This window comes from Anopheles bellator, chromosome 2, assembly GCF_943735745.2.
Source record: "Anopheles bellator chromosome 2, idAnoBellAS_SP24_06.2, whole genome shotgun sequence".
Taxonomy (NCBI): Eukaryota; Metazoa; Arthropoda; class Insecta; order Diptera; family Culicidae; genus Anopheles; species Anopheles bellator.
This window is the reverse complement of record NC_071286.1, coordinates 31,244,944-31,261,285: the sequence shown is the minus strand read 5'-3', so window position 1 is coordinate 31,261,285 and position 16,342 is coordinate 31,244,944. Positions and strand designations below refer to the sequence as shown.

The 16,342-nt window shown below is 47.6% G+C and overlaps 5 protein-coding genes across 7 annotated transcripts; 2 read left to right on the top strand and 3 right to left on the bottom strand.

Moving 5' to 3' along the window:
• Nucleotides 1-984: 984 nt before the first annotated feature.
• LOC131212289 (Y+L amino acid transporter 2) lies at nt 985-9,528 on the top strand. 3 transcript variants are annotated; one of them, XM_058206092.1, is made up of 10 exons: nt 985-1,096; nt 3,736-4,084; nt 4,360-4,606; nt 4,761-4,886; nt 6,247-6,340; nt 6,497-6,711; nt 6,837-7,066; nt 7,136-7,388; nt 7,705-7,773; nt 8,135-9,528. In XM_058206092.1, exons 2-9 carry the CDS (start codon nt 3,809-3,811, stop codon nt 7,761-7,763), a joined length of 1,500 nt encoding a protein of 499 aa, XP_058062075.1. In that variant the 5' UTR covers nt 985-1,096; nt 3,736-3,808; the 3' UTR covers nt 7,764-7,773; nt 8,135-9,528. The 3 variants fall into 3 exon arrangements, with proteins under 3 accessions (XP_058062075.1, XP_058062074.1, XP_058062077.1); XM_058206091.1 differs by lacking the exon at nt 985-1,096 and adding an exon at nt 2,411-2,483; XM_058206094.1 differs by lacking the exons at nt 985-1,096; nt 7,705-7,773 and adding an exon at nt 2,411-2,483.
• A 240-nt stretch (nt 9,529-9,768) lies between these two features.
• On the bottom strand, nt 9,769-11,312 carry LOC131209468 (cystinosin homolog). The gene is made up of 5 exons (XM_058202545.1): nt 11,053-11,312; nt 10,562-10,991; nt 10,087-10,495; nt 9,923-10,025; nt 9,769-9,859 (listed from the first exon to the last, which is right to left on the bottom strand). The coding sequence occupies exons 1-5, from the start codon at nt 11,310-11,312 to the stop codon at nt 9,784-9,786; spliced, it is 1,278 nt and encodes a 425-aa protein (XP_058058528.1). The 3' UTR covers nt 9,769-9,783.
• A 263-nt stretch (nt 11,313-11,575) lies between these two features.
• Nucleotides 11,576-12,926, bottom strand: LOC131207374 (cystinosin homolog). The gene is made up of 4 exons (XM_058199985.1): nt 12,760-12,926; nt 12,249-12,693; nt 11,777-12,185; nt 11,576-11,715 (listed from the first exon to the last, which is right to left on the bottom strand). The coding sequence occupies exons 1-4, from the start codon at nt 12,924-12,926 to the stop codon at nt 11,576-11,578; spliced, it is 1,161 nt and encodes a 386-aa protein (XP_058055968.1).
• A 230-nt stretch (nt 12,927-13,156) lies between these two features.
• Nucleotides 13,157-15,595, bottom strand: LOC131211835 (triosephosphate isomerase). The gene has a single exon (XM_058205466.1). It carries the CDS (start codon nt 15,503-15,505, stop codon nt 14,762-14,764), a length of 744 nt encoding a protein of 247 aa, XP_058061449.1. The 5' UTR covers nt 15,506-15,595; the 3' UTR covers nt 13,157-14,761.
• Nucleotides 13,478-15,595, top strand: LOC131211834 (probable transcriptional regulatory protein Teth514_1449). Its single transcript, XM_058205464.1, has 4 exons — nt 13,478-13,731; nt 13,805-14,048; nt 14,109-14,271; nt 14,340-15,595. Exons 1-4 carry the CDS (start codon nt 13,527-13,529, stop codon nt 14,547-14,549), a joined length of 822 nt encoding a protein of 273 aa, XP_058061447.1. The 5' UTR covers nt 13,478-13,526; the 3' UTR covers nt 14,550-15,595.
• Nucleotides 15,596-16,342: the final 747 nt, after the last annotated feature.

Sequence of the window (16,342 nt, the reverse complement as noted above, 5' to 3'; positions counted from 1 at the left end):
CCGCGGGCTGATAGTCACATTGCATCCCCAGCTGATGCAAGTCATCGGAAGAGTTTCATCAGCCCGTTAATTCCCCACAGTCGCCGGGCATCGATCGATAGAACTTCTCAACTCTGTGTCTGTGCAGTGGATGCAGAAAATCCAATCGCGTAAATTAGTCTCCTATTACAACTCGAACGGAGCCGCCACACGGTCACCCCAGTCGAGAAAGGGGTACCAACATTTAATTCCATGATGCAAGACATCTTGGCGCCACCGGGTTCGGGTGACGTCCGCGGTTCGAAGTTCAGGGCAACGAGTAATCGCTGTGGACGGGGATTTCGCTTTTCTCGCTCGAAGATGTATAATTGCGTTGCGCTGGTGGATTGATAACTGAAGTGAGCATAGAACGAAAGAAAACACAAAAACATGGGAAAATTGATAACGCCACGGGAAGAACGCGATTCTCTGGCACTAAATTGACAGTTAATAAACTGCTCAGGGTTAAGCTGTGCCCACGAAGGACGGTCAATGTACGATGATCGGGTCAGCACCATCGAGCGAATGACGCGAATCAAAACTTTTCGCATCCCGTACGACAATAACCCTCGAAGACCGGGTGGAATCTGGTGAAAATGCAAGTGCACTCCGATTCGGTCAAGGAGCAACAGCAGGTTTGAAACGCCAGTGACGCATGTAAGTCCCGGTGAGGTGAGGAAGCGGACATCCAACCGTTGTGACGTTACCACGAGGCTCTCGCAGCCTCCACCGAGCATGCGCCGGGTCTCCGGTTGGAGCCTCCCCTCAGCCGAATACGTCACTGCCTGAGCGAGTATAGGTATTGCCCTTCCCCGGTCGGTGTCCCCCCGACGTAAGGACCGTGCAGGGCGGGAGAAGGATAACGCCTTTTTACTCTCCCAGACACCGCAGCCTCCCAGAGCAGCGTCGGTAGTGGTGGACGTCAAATTTTCTTCTCCGAACGAGCGGAGTTCAGTTCAGTAAAAACGCGAACCGTGAACAAGTGTCCCCGCGTGGCACACGGTTCCGTTCCGTAAAATTTTGGAGAACAGTTTAGGAAAAAGTTCCGTGTTGTGCTTACTAGTCGTACTTTTTATAGGTAAGGTAAGAAGACGTCGAAGGTCGAAAGATGTGTGTTGTGGTCATGCTTTTTCTTGTGTCCGACACCGACGAATGTTGCGCTGGCATTGCGGGTGCGCCATTGACAAAGGTCAACAGTTAACGCGGTGCTCGCGAGATGATTCTCGCTTAAAGCAATTCAGAATCCAGCTAGCAAGGGTTCAGAATCCAACCCATCCAGTGTACGAAACGTGAGGTGAATGGGCTAAAGTGAAACATTACTACTGTTTTCCCATCAAACCGTACATGGGACTGGCGTCTTTCGAGCACGTGACCAGTTGTTTTGCCCAAAAGCTGTCCACGGAATACCACTGCTGACACTTGAGGCGCAGGCCATAAAAAAGGACATGTTCGTAAACATTACCGGACGGCGGAGATAATCATTGCTTCGCGGGGTGGATTGTGTGTTTTGCGAGATTGGGGGTCCCGTTTTATTATGACGAAAACGCGGTGACAGTAAATCTTGTAGAATCAACCTAGTGACGCCCGGAGCCCCTCAATGTGGGACGGCCACGGCCACGATATGCACTACGAGTGGATTGCCCCAAAAAACTCCACGACGAGTTCGCAAATTTTGTTCGCTTTTTTAGCATTTGGCATTGGCTGAGGAAGCTTTCACTCGTGTGAAACGTAATAATTACCTGGCACCGGCACCGGAACCGGCAATGGTGCTAATTTTTAGCAGTAACTTAGATTTATGTGGTTTCAATAAAGGCAAGCACGCCACGTTCGATGTTGTTACGGCGGAAGCCAATTGTTTTGATTGACTGATTCTCATCGGACCGGCAGAGGTCACATTAGTAGCAACACCGATCGGACCGTGACTCAACGTGAACGGCCAACAAAAACCCAAAAGCCTCGCCGAAGTGAGACAAAATTCTCATCTCACCGTGGTTTCACGGTGTTCGCAGAACGAAAACAAAACCCGTTTCGATCCAAGTTACCCAGAGCGCCAAAGCGTCACAAAAAAGGCTTAAGGCTCGAGTGTAGCTGCGAGAGGGATAAAAAAGCGAGCCTCGCACGATCTCTCGCCGGATTTTGGGGACGTCATTGGTGGGACCATCGAAGCCTTATCAAACGAACCTTCTGCGGAGGTGTCAACACGCGGTGGCCAGAATAGACGAAGCGCGCGCGCGTTCCGTCCGGACGCTCACATTCCGGTTCCGTTTGAGTTCCGCGAGTTGCCGGCGCTCGAGTCAGATTTGAACCGGCGTGAGTGACCGCCGTTAGAACGCCGCAGCGGTCAAAGTGTCCGCGTTTCGCATTCGTGACTCGATGTTTGTACGGATCGGAAGGAAAAAATCCCCTCTGGAATTTCCAACGAAACCACTTACTCGAAAACAGGAAAAGGAAGCCTAATTTTCTAGGTAAGCAGCGCTCCAGACAGAGTGGCACGAACGATATGCGTGTGCGAGTAATTCACCGCCAGCCTCACGTACGGAGCCGGATTATAGTTTTAGAGAATCCTGTGATAAGTGAAATATGGTGTCGCAAAAGTGCCTGAAACCCGTTATTGCCCCCCCCGTCAGTGATTCGGTGACCCTGAATCCCTCCTTGTAGCCTACAGACGCGCCGCGAATTAAAGGATACGCGCGAATGAACGCAAGCATCGTACGCTAGGTTGCGTTAGCGAACCCGTGCGTGTCCTCGAAGGATAATCGTACGCGAACATCACGACCACATGTGCGCTTTTACGCGACGCCAGCGTAATTTACGCACGCAGTGCTGAATCTTCGCGCCCACCACGATCCCTACCGTGTATCGAGACCTACGAAACAGAGGCTGCTCATTTGTAGACCATTTTAAAGCTGTTTAAATAACGCCATAAAAACCTCTTTGGCACGTGTAACGTGACGACAGTGAAAGGTATTCTTCTGAATGACGGCTGGGGCAAGAGTTTATCCGGCGCGGCCGTGTTTGGTGCGTCACGTTTCGATTACCGACGTCTTTTAATTGAAGTCGTCTTCCCTTTCCATCGTTGATCCCCGTGCTCTGGGGGACCACACTGTCCCGCACGTGTGTCCGGAGGCTCAATTGGATTCCGGTGCGGAACGTTCATTGCTCTGCCCTCGGTTTTAGACCAGTTTGTCTCGAGTGTTCAAAGCGCCTAGAATTAAAGGAGCAAAACTAAAAGCATATAATTTGGAACACATTATGGACAAACAAGTGATCCAAAATTAGGCACACCCTGTGCGCGTTGCTCGTCACGAACAGAGGCCAAAGACCTGCCCACCGGGCACCATTACGCCGGGGCGATCCTGCCGAGGACGCTAGTTCTGATTCGGCCGCTAGCGCTAGAGCAGCAGTCGGCGTTGTTTACAACCCGATACTGTTTCTAATCGAAAGTGTGCTCTCGTGTGTGTGTCTCGTCTCTAATCCGTCCAACGGTTCGAAAATGTGCATGATTTAACACAGCAAATTGCCGGTTGCCCAGAAGCCCAGAAGTGTGTGGTTTTATTGGAGCACAATGATTTCGCTGGACGGCTAGTAAAGTGGCAATCTGCTGCTGCGGACACAGTCAAACGTGTCAAAACGACCCCTAATCAAAGGTCCTATTCAGTGCGTGATATTGCTACCGTATTATTCACACGAACTGTGTCCTCTTTCATTTTCGCGCAGCGCCCGTGCTGTCCCATCGTTACGAAGTGTGAAGTCGTTTGCCGTCGACTAAGTGAGAAGAACCGCCGCCGCCATGGAGGACGAAGCACTGAAAAAAGACGACCAGCAGGAGCGCAAGGACTCGCTCAAGAAGGGCGACCAGCACGACGGCACCAACGGCGGGGAGGCCGGCGGGGACGGTGGTGAGATCGTGCTGAAGCCGAAAATGACCCTAGTCAACGGCATCACGGTAATCGTCGGCTCCATTATCGGTTCCGGCATTTTCGTCTCGCCGACCGGCGTCCTCATCAACACCGGCAGCGTCAACATGTCGCTGATCGTGTGGATCTTATCGGGCCTGTTTTCGATGGTAAGTCGGCTACTGTCCACGATCCTCTCTGGTCCAGTTGCCCGTTTGTCCCGATGACCGATCCCCGATGACATTTTAACGAGCAACCGGTTCACGGTGCCACCGAAGTCTGCATGCGAAAGAAGGAAAGCCGGCTCCGGGTATTTGTGTGCCCAAATACGTCACCTCGGACCATTCGGGAGACTAGATTGGATAATGGCTATGTGGCGATAAAATTTGGGCAATCTCGTCCCGACAGCTCATGACGCTCCGTTTGGTGTCCGCTCTCCTCACAGGTCGGTGCGTACTGCTACGCCGAACTCGGTACGATGATCAAAAAGTCCGGCGCCGACTATGCGTACATCATGGAGACGTTTGGGCCGTTCTTGGCCTTCATTCGGCTGTGGATTGAGTGTATGATCGTGCGCCCCTGCTCGCAGGCCATCGTCGCCCTCACCTTCAGCGTCTACGTGCTGAAGCCGTTCTTCCCCGAGTGCCAACCGCCGGAGGATGCGGCCAGACTGCTTGCCGTCTGTTGCATCCGTAAGTAATCCGTGGGATAGGAAAATCGATTTCAAACGGCCGCACCCGAAGCCTACCAGCCGGACCGTTTATGCAAATCGGGTTCAATCCATGCTACTTTTATTGCCACCGACTTCGCTCTAAATGTCTTTCTCTTTTTTTCTCTCTTTGGTAGTGGTACTAACATTCATCAACTGCTGGGACGTGAAATGGGCGACCGCCGTTCAAGACATCTTCACCTACGCGAAACTGCTCGCCCTGTTCATCATCATCGGGGCCGGTGCATACTTCCTGTTTCTAGGTACGTGCCCGTACTGTCTGCGCTCGTCACCGCGCCAGAACGGAGCACAACCTGTTCCGGTGACGTGCGGCCCGTGTGCGACTATGGTTAGCATAAATCAGCCTCACCCAGATGTGTGGTGCGGTCAGTTACGATGCAAAACAGGTTGCGGCACAGCATCACCGAGATGGGCTCGCCGCCAGTTGACAACAGCCAGCCACCGAGGACTTTCACTGCGGCACGTGGAAGCAATACGTGGTGGGCCCGCGGGCTCTGCGGCACGATGCGATGAGAGATTTATTTGTTTGTTTTCCTTTTTCGAGCTTTTCGAAGCGAGAGCTTTAACTTGCCGGCGGAACGGTCGGATGTGTGGCTGCCACATTGTAAGAAGCAGGTCTAATCCTCGGCACGATGGCCTGGCGCTCGGTGGCAGTGGCAACTTTATTTGTCATCCCCAGCTTACACGCGCAATCGCATTTTATTGGGTGGCAACAAATTGTACAGTATGCCGACAGCAAGCGGCTTTACCGAATGGTAGATCGCGTAACACGAATCCTATTTTTTTCCGTAGCATCAATCGTCTATTTGATGGAGTGAAATCTGAAGGAAAAAGGACGCTGTGTTACCCGATGAGCTATGATGGGTTTTTATAGGACTTATGAGGTTCTAAGTTATCCTTAAAGGGGACTTGTTTATTTGTTATTCTTTATTGTTACTAGAACGGGTGGAACCAATTTAAAGTTATAAAATCAAGTTAATGCACTGTCAGGATTCGAAAACCAGGGACTTGGATCACGGTAAATTGAGAACGAAAATTTATGTTGTTGAATTTATGTTTATGTTGCTAGCACTTTCGCACACGTGTATGCCATTCTTCCAATTTATCCCGAATTTCAACCAGCCAAAAATAAGTCTGCTTCCCTCAGGCCAGACAACCAAAGTGTCGTGTTTAAATTAGCGAAAATTTGCCCAAACTGCTTTCGGCACAAATCGTCGAGCTGAACGCCAACAAATCTGTGTCTTTGCCGGTTGCACTTACATCATACCGTCTAGCGGGTCAGGCGTGGCTTTGGCCCGACAGCCTTTCTTGGCGTGATCGCATTAAACGATCATACATGCCGGGGCTGCCCACGTTCAATTAAGCTGATTAAGCTTATGCTGCTACCGTTTGGGCCACTTCCCGGCATCTCTGATCGTTGCAGATCGTCGAATTCGGTCACCGATATGACCGGTGTGCGAGTTCAATTCGATAATCGCAGCAAAACCAGGACAGACTAGAGCGGTTTCTTTCTTGAGTTGGGCGGCTCTTTGGTCGTCTGGTGCCTCTGCTGTGGATGAAATCCATTATAACCGCGAGCATTCCTTTTCTACTTTCCCACAGGCAATACCGAGCACTTCACGTTCGACAACACGAAAACGGAGGTAACATCGCTGGCACTGTCCTTCTACTCCGGATTGTTTGCGTACAACGGCTGGTAAGTTTGCCGTGCTGTCTCAGGGAATATCTCATCTTGCGACCTTGTCAGGCTCGAACGATGTCCACCGGGCAGACAGCTGACAGAGACGCCCTAGGGCTAGGGCACCGTACTGACGCTAATCCTCTTATTCGCATTGCCCGTCAACTCCACCAGGAATTATTTGAACTTCATTATCGAGGAGCTGAAGGATCCGGTTAAGAATTTGCCCCGGGCTATCGCCATTTCCTGCACATTGGTGACGGTGGTGTATGTGTTTACCAATGTGTCCTTCTACACGGTTCTCTCACCGGAAGAGGTGCTCGGTTCCGAGGCGGTCGCTGTCACTTTCGCCGACCGAGTGTTTGGCATGTTCGCCTGGACGATACCGGGTAGGTAACTAACGAGTTTGCTGTGTCACCCCGAACGAACTTCGATTGGTTACGCAACGTGATGACTCGCACTTCCTGGAGGCCTATTTTCCCTTCCTAAAGCTACTTCCTTCCGTGTTTTTCAGTGTTTGTCGCGTTATCGACGTTTGGCGCAGTGAATGGCATCTTGCTGACGTCTTCCCGTCTGTTCTATGCCGGCGCTTGCGAAGGTCAGATGCCGGAGATTCTGACCATGATCCAGATCCAGCGTCTCACCCCGACACCGGCCGTACTGATTATGGCCCTGCTCTCGATGCTCTATCTGACCGTTTCGGACATTTTTGCGCTGATCAACTATGTCGGTTTTGCGACGTGGGTAGGTTCGCTAGGGAGCTGGCCTAGTAAGGACGCGAAATGACCAGGATATAATTTTCTCGCTTTGCAGTTGAGCATTGGGGCTGCCGTTTTGTGTTTGCCGTGGCTCCGATGGAAGCAACCCAATCTGAACCGTCCGATCAAAGTCAACCTGCTGTTCCCGATACTGTACCTCATTGCCACGGTTTTCGTGACCGTTGTGCCAATGATTGCCAGTCCCGTCGAGACGGGCTACGGTTGTCTTATGATTCTCTCCAGCATTCCCGTCTACTTCCTGTTCATCGCCTGGAAAAACAAACCGAAGTGGTTCAATCGCTCGATGGGTAAGCTGGCCAGCTGTAGCTGGCGCCGGAGTGGTTTTTGCAAACTTCAAGCCATCCTTTCCAACATCCTATCCAACACAACGACCCGTCCCTTTAACCTGTATCGTCGGCGAGCTTTTAGTAGATCGCTTCTTTCGGACGTCCCTTCCCGATCGTTATTCACATTAATTGGCACTAGACTGACTGTGTGTAATATTTATGATGTAGTGAAATTGATTAATTCATCATTTGCCAAACGCCTCTTTCTCTCTCTCTGTATCAATGTTTTCTCTCTCTCTCTCTCTCTCTTTCTTTTTTTCTAACCTAATTTTTACAGGTGGAATTACGCAGAGTTTACAAAAGTTAATGATGGTGGTGCGGCCAAAACAGAAATAGGCGCGAAAAGGTTTTTATCATTTTCTGTTCGCTTACGTTCACGTCGTGTTTACAATCACTTTCTAAACCGAGCTCTGTTTTTTGCATGCTTTGAAGAAATTGAAGGTGTTGTGTGAACAAAACTGCTCGTCCTAACATTAGGACGTGAAGAGCTAAACTGTAATTTAACAGCTTTTAAATAATGCCTTCAGTTTCTTCGTTTTTGAACTATCTCACCGAACTCAAAGTAAACACTCGGTTCCTTATGATAAATATTAGCTCGCACCATAATCAAAATTTCTACTACTTTATGCACCGCATATTAAGTGCTTTGAAAGCAAGAACCAATGTTTAACCTCGTCTTTTCTCTTGTCTCAATGTTCTTTTTCCAGTGGCTTTAACGAGATTCCTACAGAAAATGCTCATGGTCGTAGGAAAGACCAAATCTGCTCAGGTTTAAACATGTATGCATCTTGCGATCGCTGGAAACTGGTCCTTCGATCCACTCGCCATATACACTAACCCGCATTATACACGAGATGACGAACCAGGATTAATGTCTTGCGGTTTTTAACTTCAAACGCACCGTGCATTCCTTTCGTTCTTCCTTGTTGCAAAGGCTGTTGAATTGTGTTTCTTTTTAATTGTTTCGTAGATTATAGTCATTTGATTCAGTGGTGGCTCTGCGTCCAATGTAAGTGCACCGAAGAGAGTGTAGTGCAAAATGTCAAGCCTAGGCATTTTGAGCTGTTGATGGTTTGCAACAAATTCTTGTTTTATTAGTAGTGTGATTGCGTGACTTTGAACACTGATTATGTGATTCCGTAGCCACAGAAATAGAGAAATGTATTGCCTTTTATGTTAATTGGTAACGATCTTTGGCGTCATCATTGTACCACAAATAACAAGCAACAGCCATAAGGAAAAACAGTGTTCAGATCAAGACTACAATAAGCGGAAAGCGAAAGCAGAAAAGCAGATCGGTATTGATCGACAATTTTTAAGGAAACTCCCGATTTGAGGTGCTAGCGTTATGTCTGATTTGGTTTACGTTTCAAGCTCTGTTTGTTGTACTAACGAAAATTACATATCAATGGTTTCATCGAATCACTCCAACAGCCTCAAAAGCAGAAGTTCCTGGCTATTTATTTGAATATCGATTATCGGTTTACGGTGGCAAACAAATTGGTGTGCTTCGTATATTCTAAAGGTATAAGCAAAAAAACATATTTAATAGCAAACTAGGTTTGCGCCGAACGTATTCAAATTATCGGAAAAGACTTGGTCGTTGGATATTAGTGCTGATTTTAACAGAGCTTCCATACAGTTTGATTTCAATCGTATTATTGGAAGCACACACGGCCTCCATGCTATGGTATTAGAGTATAAACATTATGACACTAGTTCGTTGCAATTGAGAAGGTTGGTTCCAGAGCTCGTGAACGCGCCAGAAAAGAGTTTATTGGCAAGGTATGCGAAAATTGAGCTAAATTGTTGACAATAATATACCTATTTAACAGAAGAAAGCTAAGCTAAGACGCAGGAAGTGGAAACTGCTCAGAAACTGTATTACCACAACTTGTCACTAAATATCAATCATCGTGCTCGAAAATAGCAATTATATTCATTGGTGTCATCTAACCGTACATGTATATAAAACATGAAATCGTTAAGCTCTACGCAAGCAAAAATGCGCATTGTGCATTTCATGCGGTCACAATAGAAACTATAGCCAAGATGCGCAAACGCGAAAATCAGTGTATTGTAAAGTATTGTCAAATACAACGCCGAAAAAGGGAACTTGACTTGTCTTTTTTATTACACTTAGTGTATTTAATTTTTAAGTAAAACATATCCCTCTGAATCCTGTCTATCGTATCAATTTCGCACCGATGTGGGCAGTGTAAGTTAGAAACATGTTGAATGAGCAAAATTTCGATTATAGTCATGAACTAAAATTATTTGAGAACCATTTTGAGATTCTTACGAAACTCAATGAACCAATTCGCACTCATCGTCCATCGTCAATTTTTCTGTTCGATCACTCCGAGGGAACAATTACTTTCACCGGGCTTAACAGCATTGGGACATTAACATCTTTTGTAGGTATGGGCTTCCTAAGGAAATAGTAAGTTTTAGTTCCCACCTCTTGGAGTGTTTGGATCGAAATAGAAACATACCTGTAGAGGACGTAATGTTGAAAAATAAATACAATGTCGAAGAGTATGGAGAAGATGCCGAGTCCAAACTTGACCGGATCGCCCCCGATAGACGCCCAATCATCTGAAGATAGAAACCTTGAGCATTTTCACTGCGTTCTTCATGCAGAGGGGAGAAGGCTTACCAAAGTTCCACGCGTTTATCAGCATTTGGAATATGCCAAATAGGCCGCCTGCCAAGTCGAGAATTCGATTCATAATTTCGAATCCCTCTGTACTTTTGCGACAGTAGTTCATGTAGGCCTGTGGAAAATACTTGATCATGGTCGTGAGGAGCTTGATGTAGCTCATAACGTATAAAAAGTCCAGCCAGTGAATGTACCGAAGCGAGGCCATGCTCATTGATAGGGTTATGGCAATCAGGAACAGTGCAATGATGACTTTCGCAGGAATGGAAACCGAATTGCCACCGTTGTAGTACATCCGGCACTGCAAGATGGTGACCCCGGTGCCGAACACGGCATGTGCCGCAAAACCGATGTCATTTCCGATGACCGGGTTCAGTCCCAGTGGATGCCTCCTGTAGTATTCCTCCTTTGAAGCCGAGTGTTAAAAACTCGTTAGAATCGGAAAGGACACGAACCTATAGTAGTCACTAACCTCGACGTAACTGTTCCAGTAGAGAAACACGTTGAACACCACGTAGCAGACGTGCCCGATGATGTTGATGTACAAAAAGTCGAAACTTAAACCAACCACGCTCTTCCGACGATAGTTGCGCCAGATCTGTGGATAGTAGCCGGCTGACCAGCACGCAGTATACGTCCATCCGATCAGCAGCGAAACAATGATCAGCGGTTTGTACATCGCAACTTTCATCAGGACAAATAGGCGTCTATCGTCGACGAATCCAACCGGCTCGACAGTGGGTTTGATAACGAAGCGACCTTGTTTTAATGGGTGCAGCTCCAAGCTGAAAGTTTTATTATTCCAGCCGTTGGCGAAGGTGATCGTTCTATTGGGCAATACTTGGACAGCATCCTGCTGAGGCCACCCAAAATTAAGTTCGAAGGGAACCGGTATGTAGCCACTGCAACAGAAGCAACGGATGTGTTGGAATTGCTTGCAGGAATAGTCAATAGTTTTCTTACTTTGCTTCAACACTAATGGTGGCCGGTTCGCCGAAAGTCGCCACAATGGACTGTGGAACAACCGAAAGACTAAAGTTTCCAACTTTAGCTTCAACTCCGACGATTAGGAATAGCAGGAGCCACACCAGATGCATCACTGAAACGAGCAGCACCTGTCTTTTCAGGGCAAGTAGTAGCGTACTGACTAATCTCACTACGTTTATCCACACTTTGCTCAGAATTCGTAGACGAAAGCGATAAGTGAAGCTGTCGTCAAACATAAATCTCACCGTTTCAGATTACATCGCCGCTCGCCATCTCGGAGGATGCGTGAAACATTCGGGCAAGATAAGCTGCGTATTTTCATCCTAGAAACAGTGTGCAAAGCCCATCCCAGGTGTTGGGCACGACTTGGAAATATGATTGAAAGAAGATGACAAATATATAAACTTGTAGCAAATAATAAAAATGGTGTTTTGAATAGAATATTTTTCGTTATTTGGCTATCCAGTATCCTGATTGCCACAGGATTGCCCTTTGTTTTTCACGGAATGCTTTTATCCTTATCTGGTCGGTTTTCTTTGTAGCACACGTAATGCTGCACCATAAACACGATGTCGAAAAATATGGACACGAATCCTAACCCGAACTTCACAGGACTTCCTGCAATCGATTGCCAGTCGTCTGTTGAGGAAAGGTGACTGTCTTATTTAATGGCCCTTACAAGGAGCTCTGGCATACTTACCAAAGTTCCAACTATTTAGTATCATCTGAAGGAGGCTCAAAAGCCCCCCGATCAAATCCACGACACGGTTCGATATGGAGAATCCTTCGGTACTCTTTCGTTTGAAATTCATGTACACTTGAGGAACGTATTTCACCAAATTTGACGATAGCTTCACATAGCTGAGAACGTACAAAAAATCTAACCAGTGCATTTGTCCCTCGAATGCCAAGCTACCACAAACACCGACCAGCACCGTGCAACCTCCGATAAGTATTTTGACGGGGATAGACACCAAACTTCCATCGCTGGGAAACAGGTAGAATTGAACTATTAGCATGAGATTTCCGAAAACGGCATGTAATGCATATCCGACATCATTCGCAATCACCGGATTCAGACCGAACGGGTGTCTTCTGAAATATTCCAACTTACGAAAAAGAAAAGAGGTTTAGTTTGAGCGATGCGCAAAATAAGGCTCTCTTTTACATACTTCAACGAAATGGTTCCAGAACAGCAGGGCATTGAATGTCGCATAACAGCAGTTCCCGACGACGTTGAGCAACAGGAAATCAAAGCTCAGCCCGACAACGCTTTTCCGCTTGTAATTGGCCCACACTTGAATGTAATCTCCCAATGTCCAGCACAGCGTATACATCCAACCGATCAAAGTCGAAACGATTATCAGCGGTCGGTACTTGGCCACTTTTAACTGAACAAATAAGCGGCTATCGTCCACCGAATGATGCGGATGGATGAGTGGACGAATGAGAAATCGTCCCTGTTTGGTGGATGAAACGTACACCGAGTATTTCGATTCGACGAGCGATACATTTGGTTCACACTTGGTTACGATGATAGTATTGGATGGTTTGATTGAAAGGGCTTCCGCCCCGTTCCAAGTAACTGAGATATTTTGATTGCTCGTGCATGGTTGCCTGAAATAAGACATAGAATTAGGATATGTTTTAGGTTTTCACAATTTACTCGTATCTGATACATACTCAGCAAACAGTGAGAAGCTTTCCGTTTGGCCCACGATGCCACTGAGGGATTGTGGATCGATTTTTAGAACCGTCTGGATTATGGACTCCTCCAGCGCTAGTGTTTCTTTGCTAAGAAACACAATTAACCCTGTGAGTATGAGGCTGAACAAATTGGCGATACCCATGACTGTGTGTTCCGGGCTTACAGAGATCCGGCCCGTGAAGATTCAAGCCTCAAATCAGTGGAATGATAAGAATAATCACTGCCTGCGTTGGTCTCATGTCTTCGCAATCTGATTATACGTGTGTTGTTTGTTGCGAGAGGTTTGTTGCGAAGCGGAACCAAGAGAAAAATGATTTTAAACGGATACAATAATTTCGGAACAGCATTATTGATGGAACAGCAATAAATTGATGCGATACGACTAGAATGTTTTTTATTTGAATCTGAATGTGATTCCAAGCTAGGTGCGTAAAGAAGGTATAAGCAACGTTACAAAACAACAACAACGAGACGAAGTCGTCTTTAGCTTTACTTGAAACCATTGGGTCGAGTTCAACCGTCGTTTTTTTTCAATATTTGTAATTTCGAATTTCGAATTTCGAACTGCTACACCAACGGGCTTGTCACAGCACACTGACAGCAGAGTCTTCAAAAATGTCTGTGCTGTCAGTCAACACCATGCTGTGAGTTAAAAAATGTAAACATTTCAAAGTGCCGGTCTCGAAACAAAGTTTTATGTAATCATCCTTTCGCGTTTGGAGCTTCCTCGGCCGCTTGGAACATGTTAAGAACTGTGGGACTGCTGATTAGCATTGTACGGTTACCTGCTACAACGGCAACACTTACGAGGCACATACATCGGAGCGAAATCGGATATGCCGGTCACTCGAAATGGCAAAACATACGACACGTGAAAGCGTTGAACGATGGGCGCAAGGCGGTCCTGTTCATCAAACTCTCCCGCCAGATCCGTCTTGCGGTGCAGGGTAGGCAAAATATGGTTTGAACATAATGTGCACGTTAATCCTCGCTTTGTTAAACGCTGCTTTCCCATTCCAGCCGGTGGACCTAACCCAGCAGTGAATAATGTACTCCGGGCGACGATCGACGAAGCGTTGAAGAAAAATATGCCAAACGCCACCATACAGGGCATTCTGAAGAAGAGCACCGCTCAGTCCGCGGAACTGAAAAAGTACATACTGGAGATCAAAGCCCTCGATCAAATCAATATTGTTTGCGTACTGTATACGGATCGTTTCACACAACTGAAAATGGAAATGGCAACTGTTCTGAGGAAGAATTTGTAAGTAATGGAGTCCGTTGTGCTGTTTATAAGCGATTTAATCTCGTCTTTCGTACCCAGTGCTCTTTTCTTCGACACAAAGCATGCCTTTGATGAAATAGGGTTCGTGGAAGCCATTCCTCCGGCAGAGGTGCAAATCGAAGATCTTACTTCGGTGTGTACGGATCATGCAATCGAAATGGGTGCTGAAGATATCGAGGTGATGCACGATCGACGGGTCAGGGTACGTTCAAAATTGCCCAACATGTAGGGTGGAAAAGAGCGATTTCAAGCATGTTCCTGTTTTTGCAGTTCCTTTGCAGTTTTCGTGATGTTGATAGGGTAAAGAAAGAGTTGGACAAGTTGAACTACAGCGTGGAGCACTGCGAACAAGCCTTTTTTCCAAAGTCAACCATCATGCTTAATGCTGAGGCAATGGAGGCATACGAAAAGCTGAAAGATAAACTGAAAGCAATGGACGGTGTGGAAGATATCTACGACAACGTGGAAATGACGGCGTAGAAAAATAACACTCGTTTTCACTAAGACAACATGCCGGCGATTTTACATTTATTTGAATGAATGACTCGGGTTTAATGCTTAAATGTAACAATCAGCGCATCGAGCGGTGCTTAAAGTAAGACGAAACGTAACACATTAATTGGGGACGTGCGCTTCTACTGTGCGTGTCCCTGTCACTACTCAACGGGACTGGGCAGATCCGAAGCTCCGACTCACTGTCTGGCGTTGACAATCTGAATAAACTCGGGCTTCAAGGAAGCGCCGCCAACTAGGAAACCATCAATGTCCGGCTTGGCGGCCAGCTCGCGACAGTTTGCGGCCGTAACCGAGCCACCGTACTGAATGCGGATGCCGTTCGAGACGTCCGCAGAAACGTTCTCCGTGAACCACTTCCGCAAAGCGGCATGCACTTCCTGTGCCTGCTCTGGGGTGGCGGTCTTGCCGGTTCCGATGGCCCACACCGGTTCGTACGCAATAACCACGTTGCTCCAGTCTTTCACCTGGGCGGCGATGGCTTTCGTCTGGCGGAAGCACACTGCTTCGGTTTGACCGGCTTCGCGCTCCTGCAGCGTCTCGCCGATGCAAGCGATGACCTTCAGTCCTTCCGCAAGGGCATGGGCCACTTTCTCCGCTATCAGCTCGTCCGTTTCACCGAAAATGGCACGGCGCTCCGAGTGACCCAGGATAACCCAGCCCAGGCCGAGATCCTTCAGCATGGCGGGAGAGATTTCACCGGTGAACGCGCCCTTCGAAACCTTGTAGCAGTTCTGGGCCGCCACACCAATCGATTGCGGTAGCGATGAGCGCGCCAGCGACAAGTACGGTGCAGGGCAACCGACCACTACTTCGGTATTCGGGTCCAGCGGGCCGGCCGACAACAATTTGCACAGTTCGGTGATGCTGGCCTTGTCGCCATTCATCTTCCAGTTTCCTCCAACGCAGAACTTACGACCCATGGTGGCTGGTGATGATCCGGTTGAAACTGTAACCGCGAATGCGAATTGTGTAACCGATCGCTGCGAAATGAAGCGAGTTTGGGCGAAGGTCGAACGCCGATTAGTGGCAGCCCTTATCTGAGCGATGGGTGGTAATCGAATACTAACAACACAGCAGCGATGAAAGTGAAATTTCCAAGCAACCGGCGCGTTCGCGTTGCGGCTCTATCTTTTTTCGGAACTGCAACCTCCAGATGACCTTCGCTCTAATCTGATTCGCTGAAAGAACAACTTGACAGCGACACACTTGAGCGACGGCAGCACACTCTAGCTGTGAGTTTGGTAAGCTAATTCAAAATGGTAGTTGGTCGCTACCGTGATGAAGATTTTAACTAAAATAATTCGTTACTCCAACGGCTCAGGCTTTCTGAAACTTTAAACATAACCTTCGGACGTAGCTTGTTACAGTAAGTAGCACCCTGTAGCTCATCCTTTTTCTCCCATCCCATCCAAAGCATAAGCTCTTTACTTTGCAAAGCTTGCATTGCATCGCAGAGAATCCCATCACAGTTACCCTACTCAGGCATCCATTGGTGTTTAGGTGAAATTCGTAGCGAAAGAGCGAACATATTAAATCATAAACACACACAGTAATCCGTCCATGAAAGTCGACCCATCGAAGGTGGGATATTTCACGAACGACGCGTTTCATTCGTGTTTCCCAGCATCGGTCGAGCATATACCCGGAAACGTAATCCTTTCGTCACTTCCGGGAGTATGTTGTAATATGAAGTTATTCCACCGCTCCACCCAAACCTAACCGACCGGCGGGAGAAAGGGTGGCAAATGTAGCTGGTT

Bases quoted from the DNA above. Each gene is read 5' to 3' on its own strand.
- LOC131211835 (XM_058205466.1), bottom strand. From the start codon at position 15,505: ATGGGTCGTAAGTTCTGCGTTGGAGGAAACTGGAAGATGAATGGCGAC.
- LOC131209468 (XM_058202545.1), bottom strand. From the start codon at position 11,312: ATGTTTGACGACAGCTTCACTTATCGCTTTCGTCTACGAATTCTGAGC. The intron at 10,992-11,052 runs GTAAGAAAACTA...CTTCTGTTGCAG, and splicing joins ACCATTAGTGTTGAAGCAAA to TGGCTACATACCGGTTCCCT. The intron at 10,496-10,561 runs GTTAGTGACTAC...TCGGCTTCAAAG, and splicing joins ACTGGAACAGTTACGTCGAG to GAGGAATACTACAGGAGGCA.
- LOC131212289 (XM_058206094.1), top strand. From the start codon at position 3,809: ATGGAGGACGAAGCACTGAAAAAAGACGACCAGCAGGAGCGCAAGGAC. The intron at 4,085-4,359 runs GTAAGTCGGCTA...CTCTCCTCACAG, and splicing joins TATCGGGCCTGTTTTCGATG to GTCGGTGCGTACTGCTACGC. The intron at 7,067-7,135 runs GTAGGTTCGCTA...CTCGCTTTGCAG, and splicing joins ATGTCGGTTTTGCGACGTGG to TTGAGCATTGGGGCTGCCGT.
- LOC131211834 (XM_058205464.1), top strand. From the start codon at position 13,527: ATGTTAAGAACTGTGGGACTGCTGATTAGCATTGTACGGTTACCTGCT. The intron at 13,732-13,804 runs GTAGGCAAAATA...TTCCCATTCCAG, and splicing joins GATCCGTCTTGCGGTGCAGG to CCGGTGGACCTAACCCAGCA. The intron at 14,272-14,339 runs GTACGTTCAAAA...CTGTTTTTGCAG, and splicing joins TGCACGATCGACGGGTCAGG to TTCCTTTGCAGTTTTCGTGA.
- LOC131207374 (XM_058199985.1), bottom strand. From the start codon at position 12,926: ATGGGTATCGCCAATTTGTTCAGCCTCATACTCACAGGGTTAATTGTG. The intron at 12,186-12,248 runs GTATGTAAAAGA...CTTTTTCGTAAG, and splicing joins TCTGGAACCATTTCGTTGAA to TTGGAATATTTCAGAAGACA. The intron at 11,716-11,776 runs GTAAGTATGCCA...TTTCCTCAACAG, and splicing joins ACTAAATAGTTGGAACTTTG to ACGACTGGCAATCGATTGCA.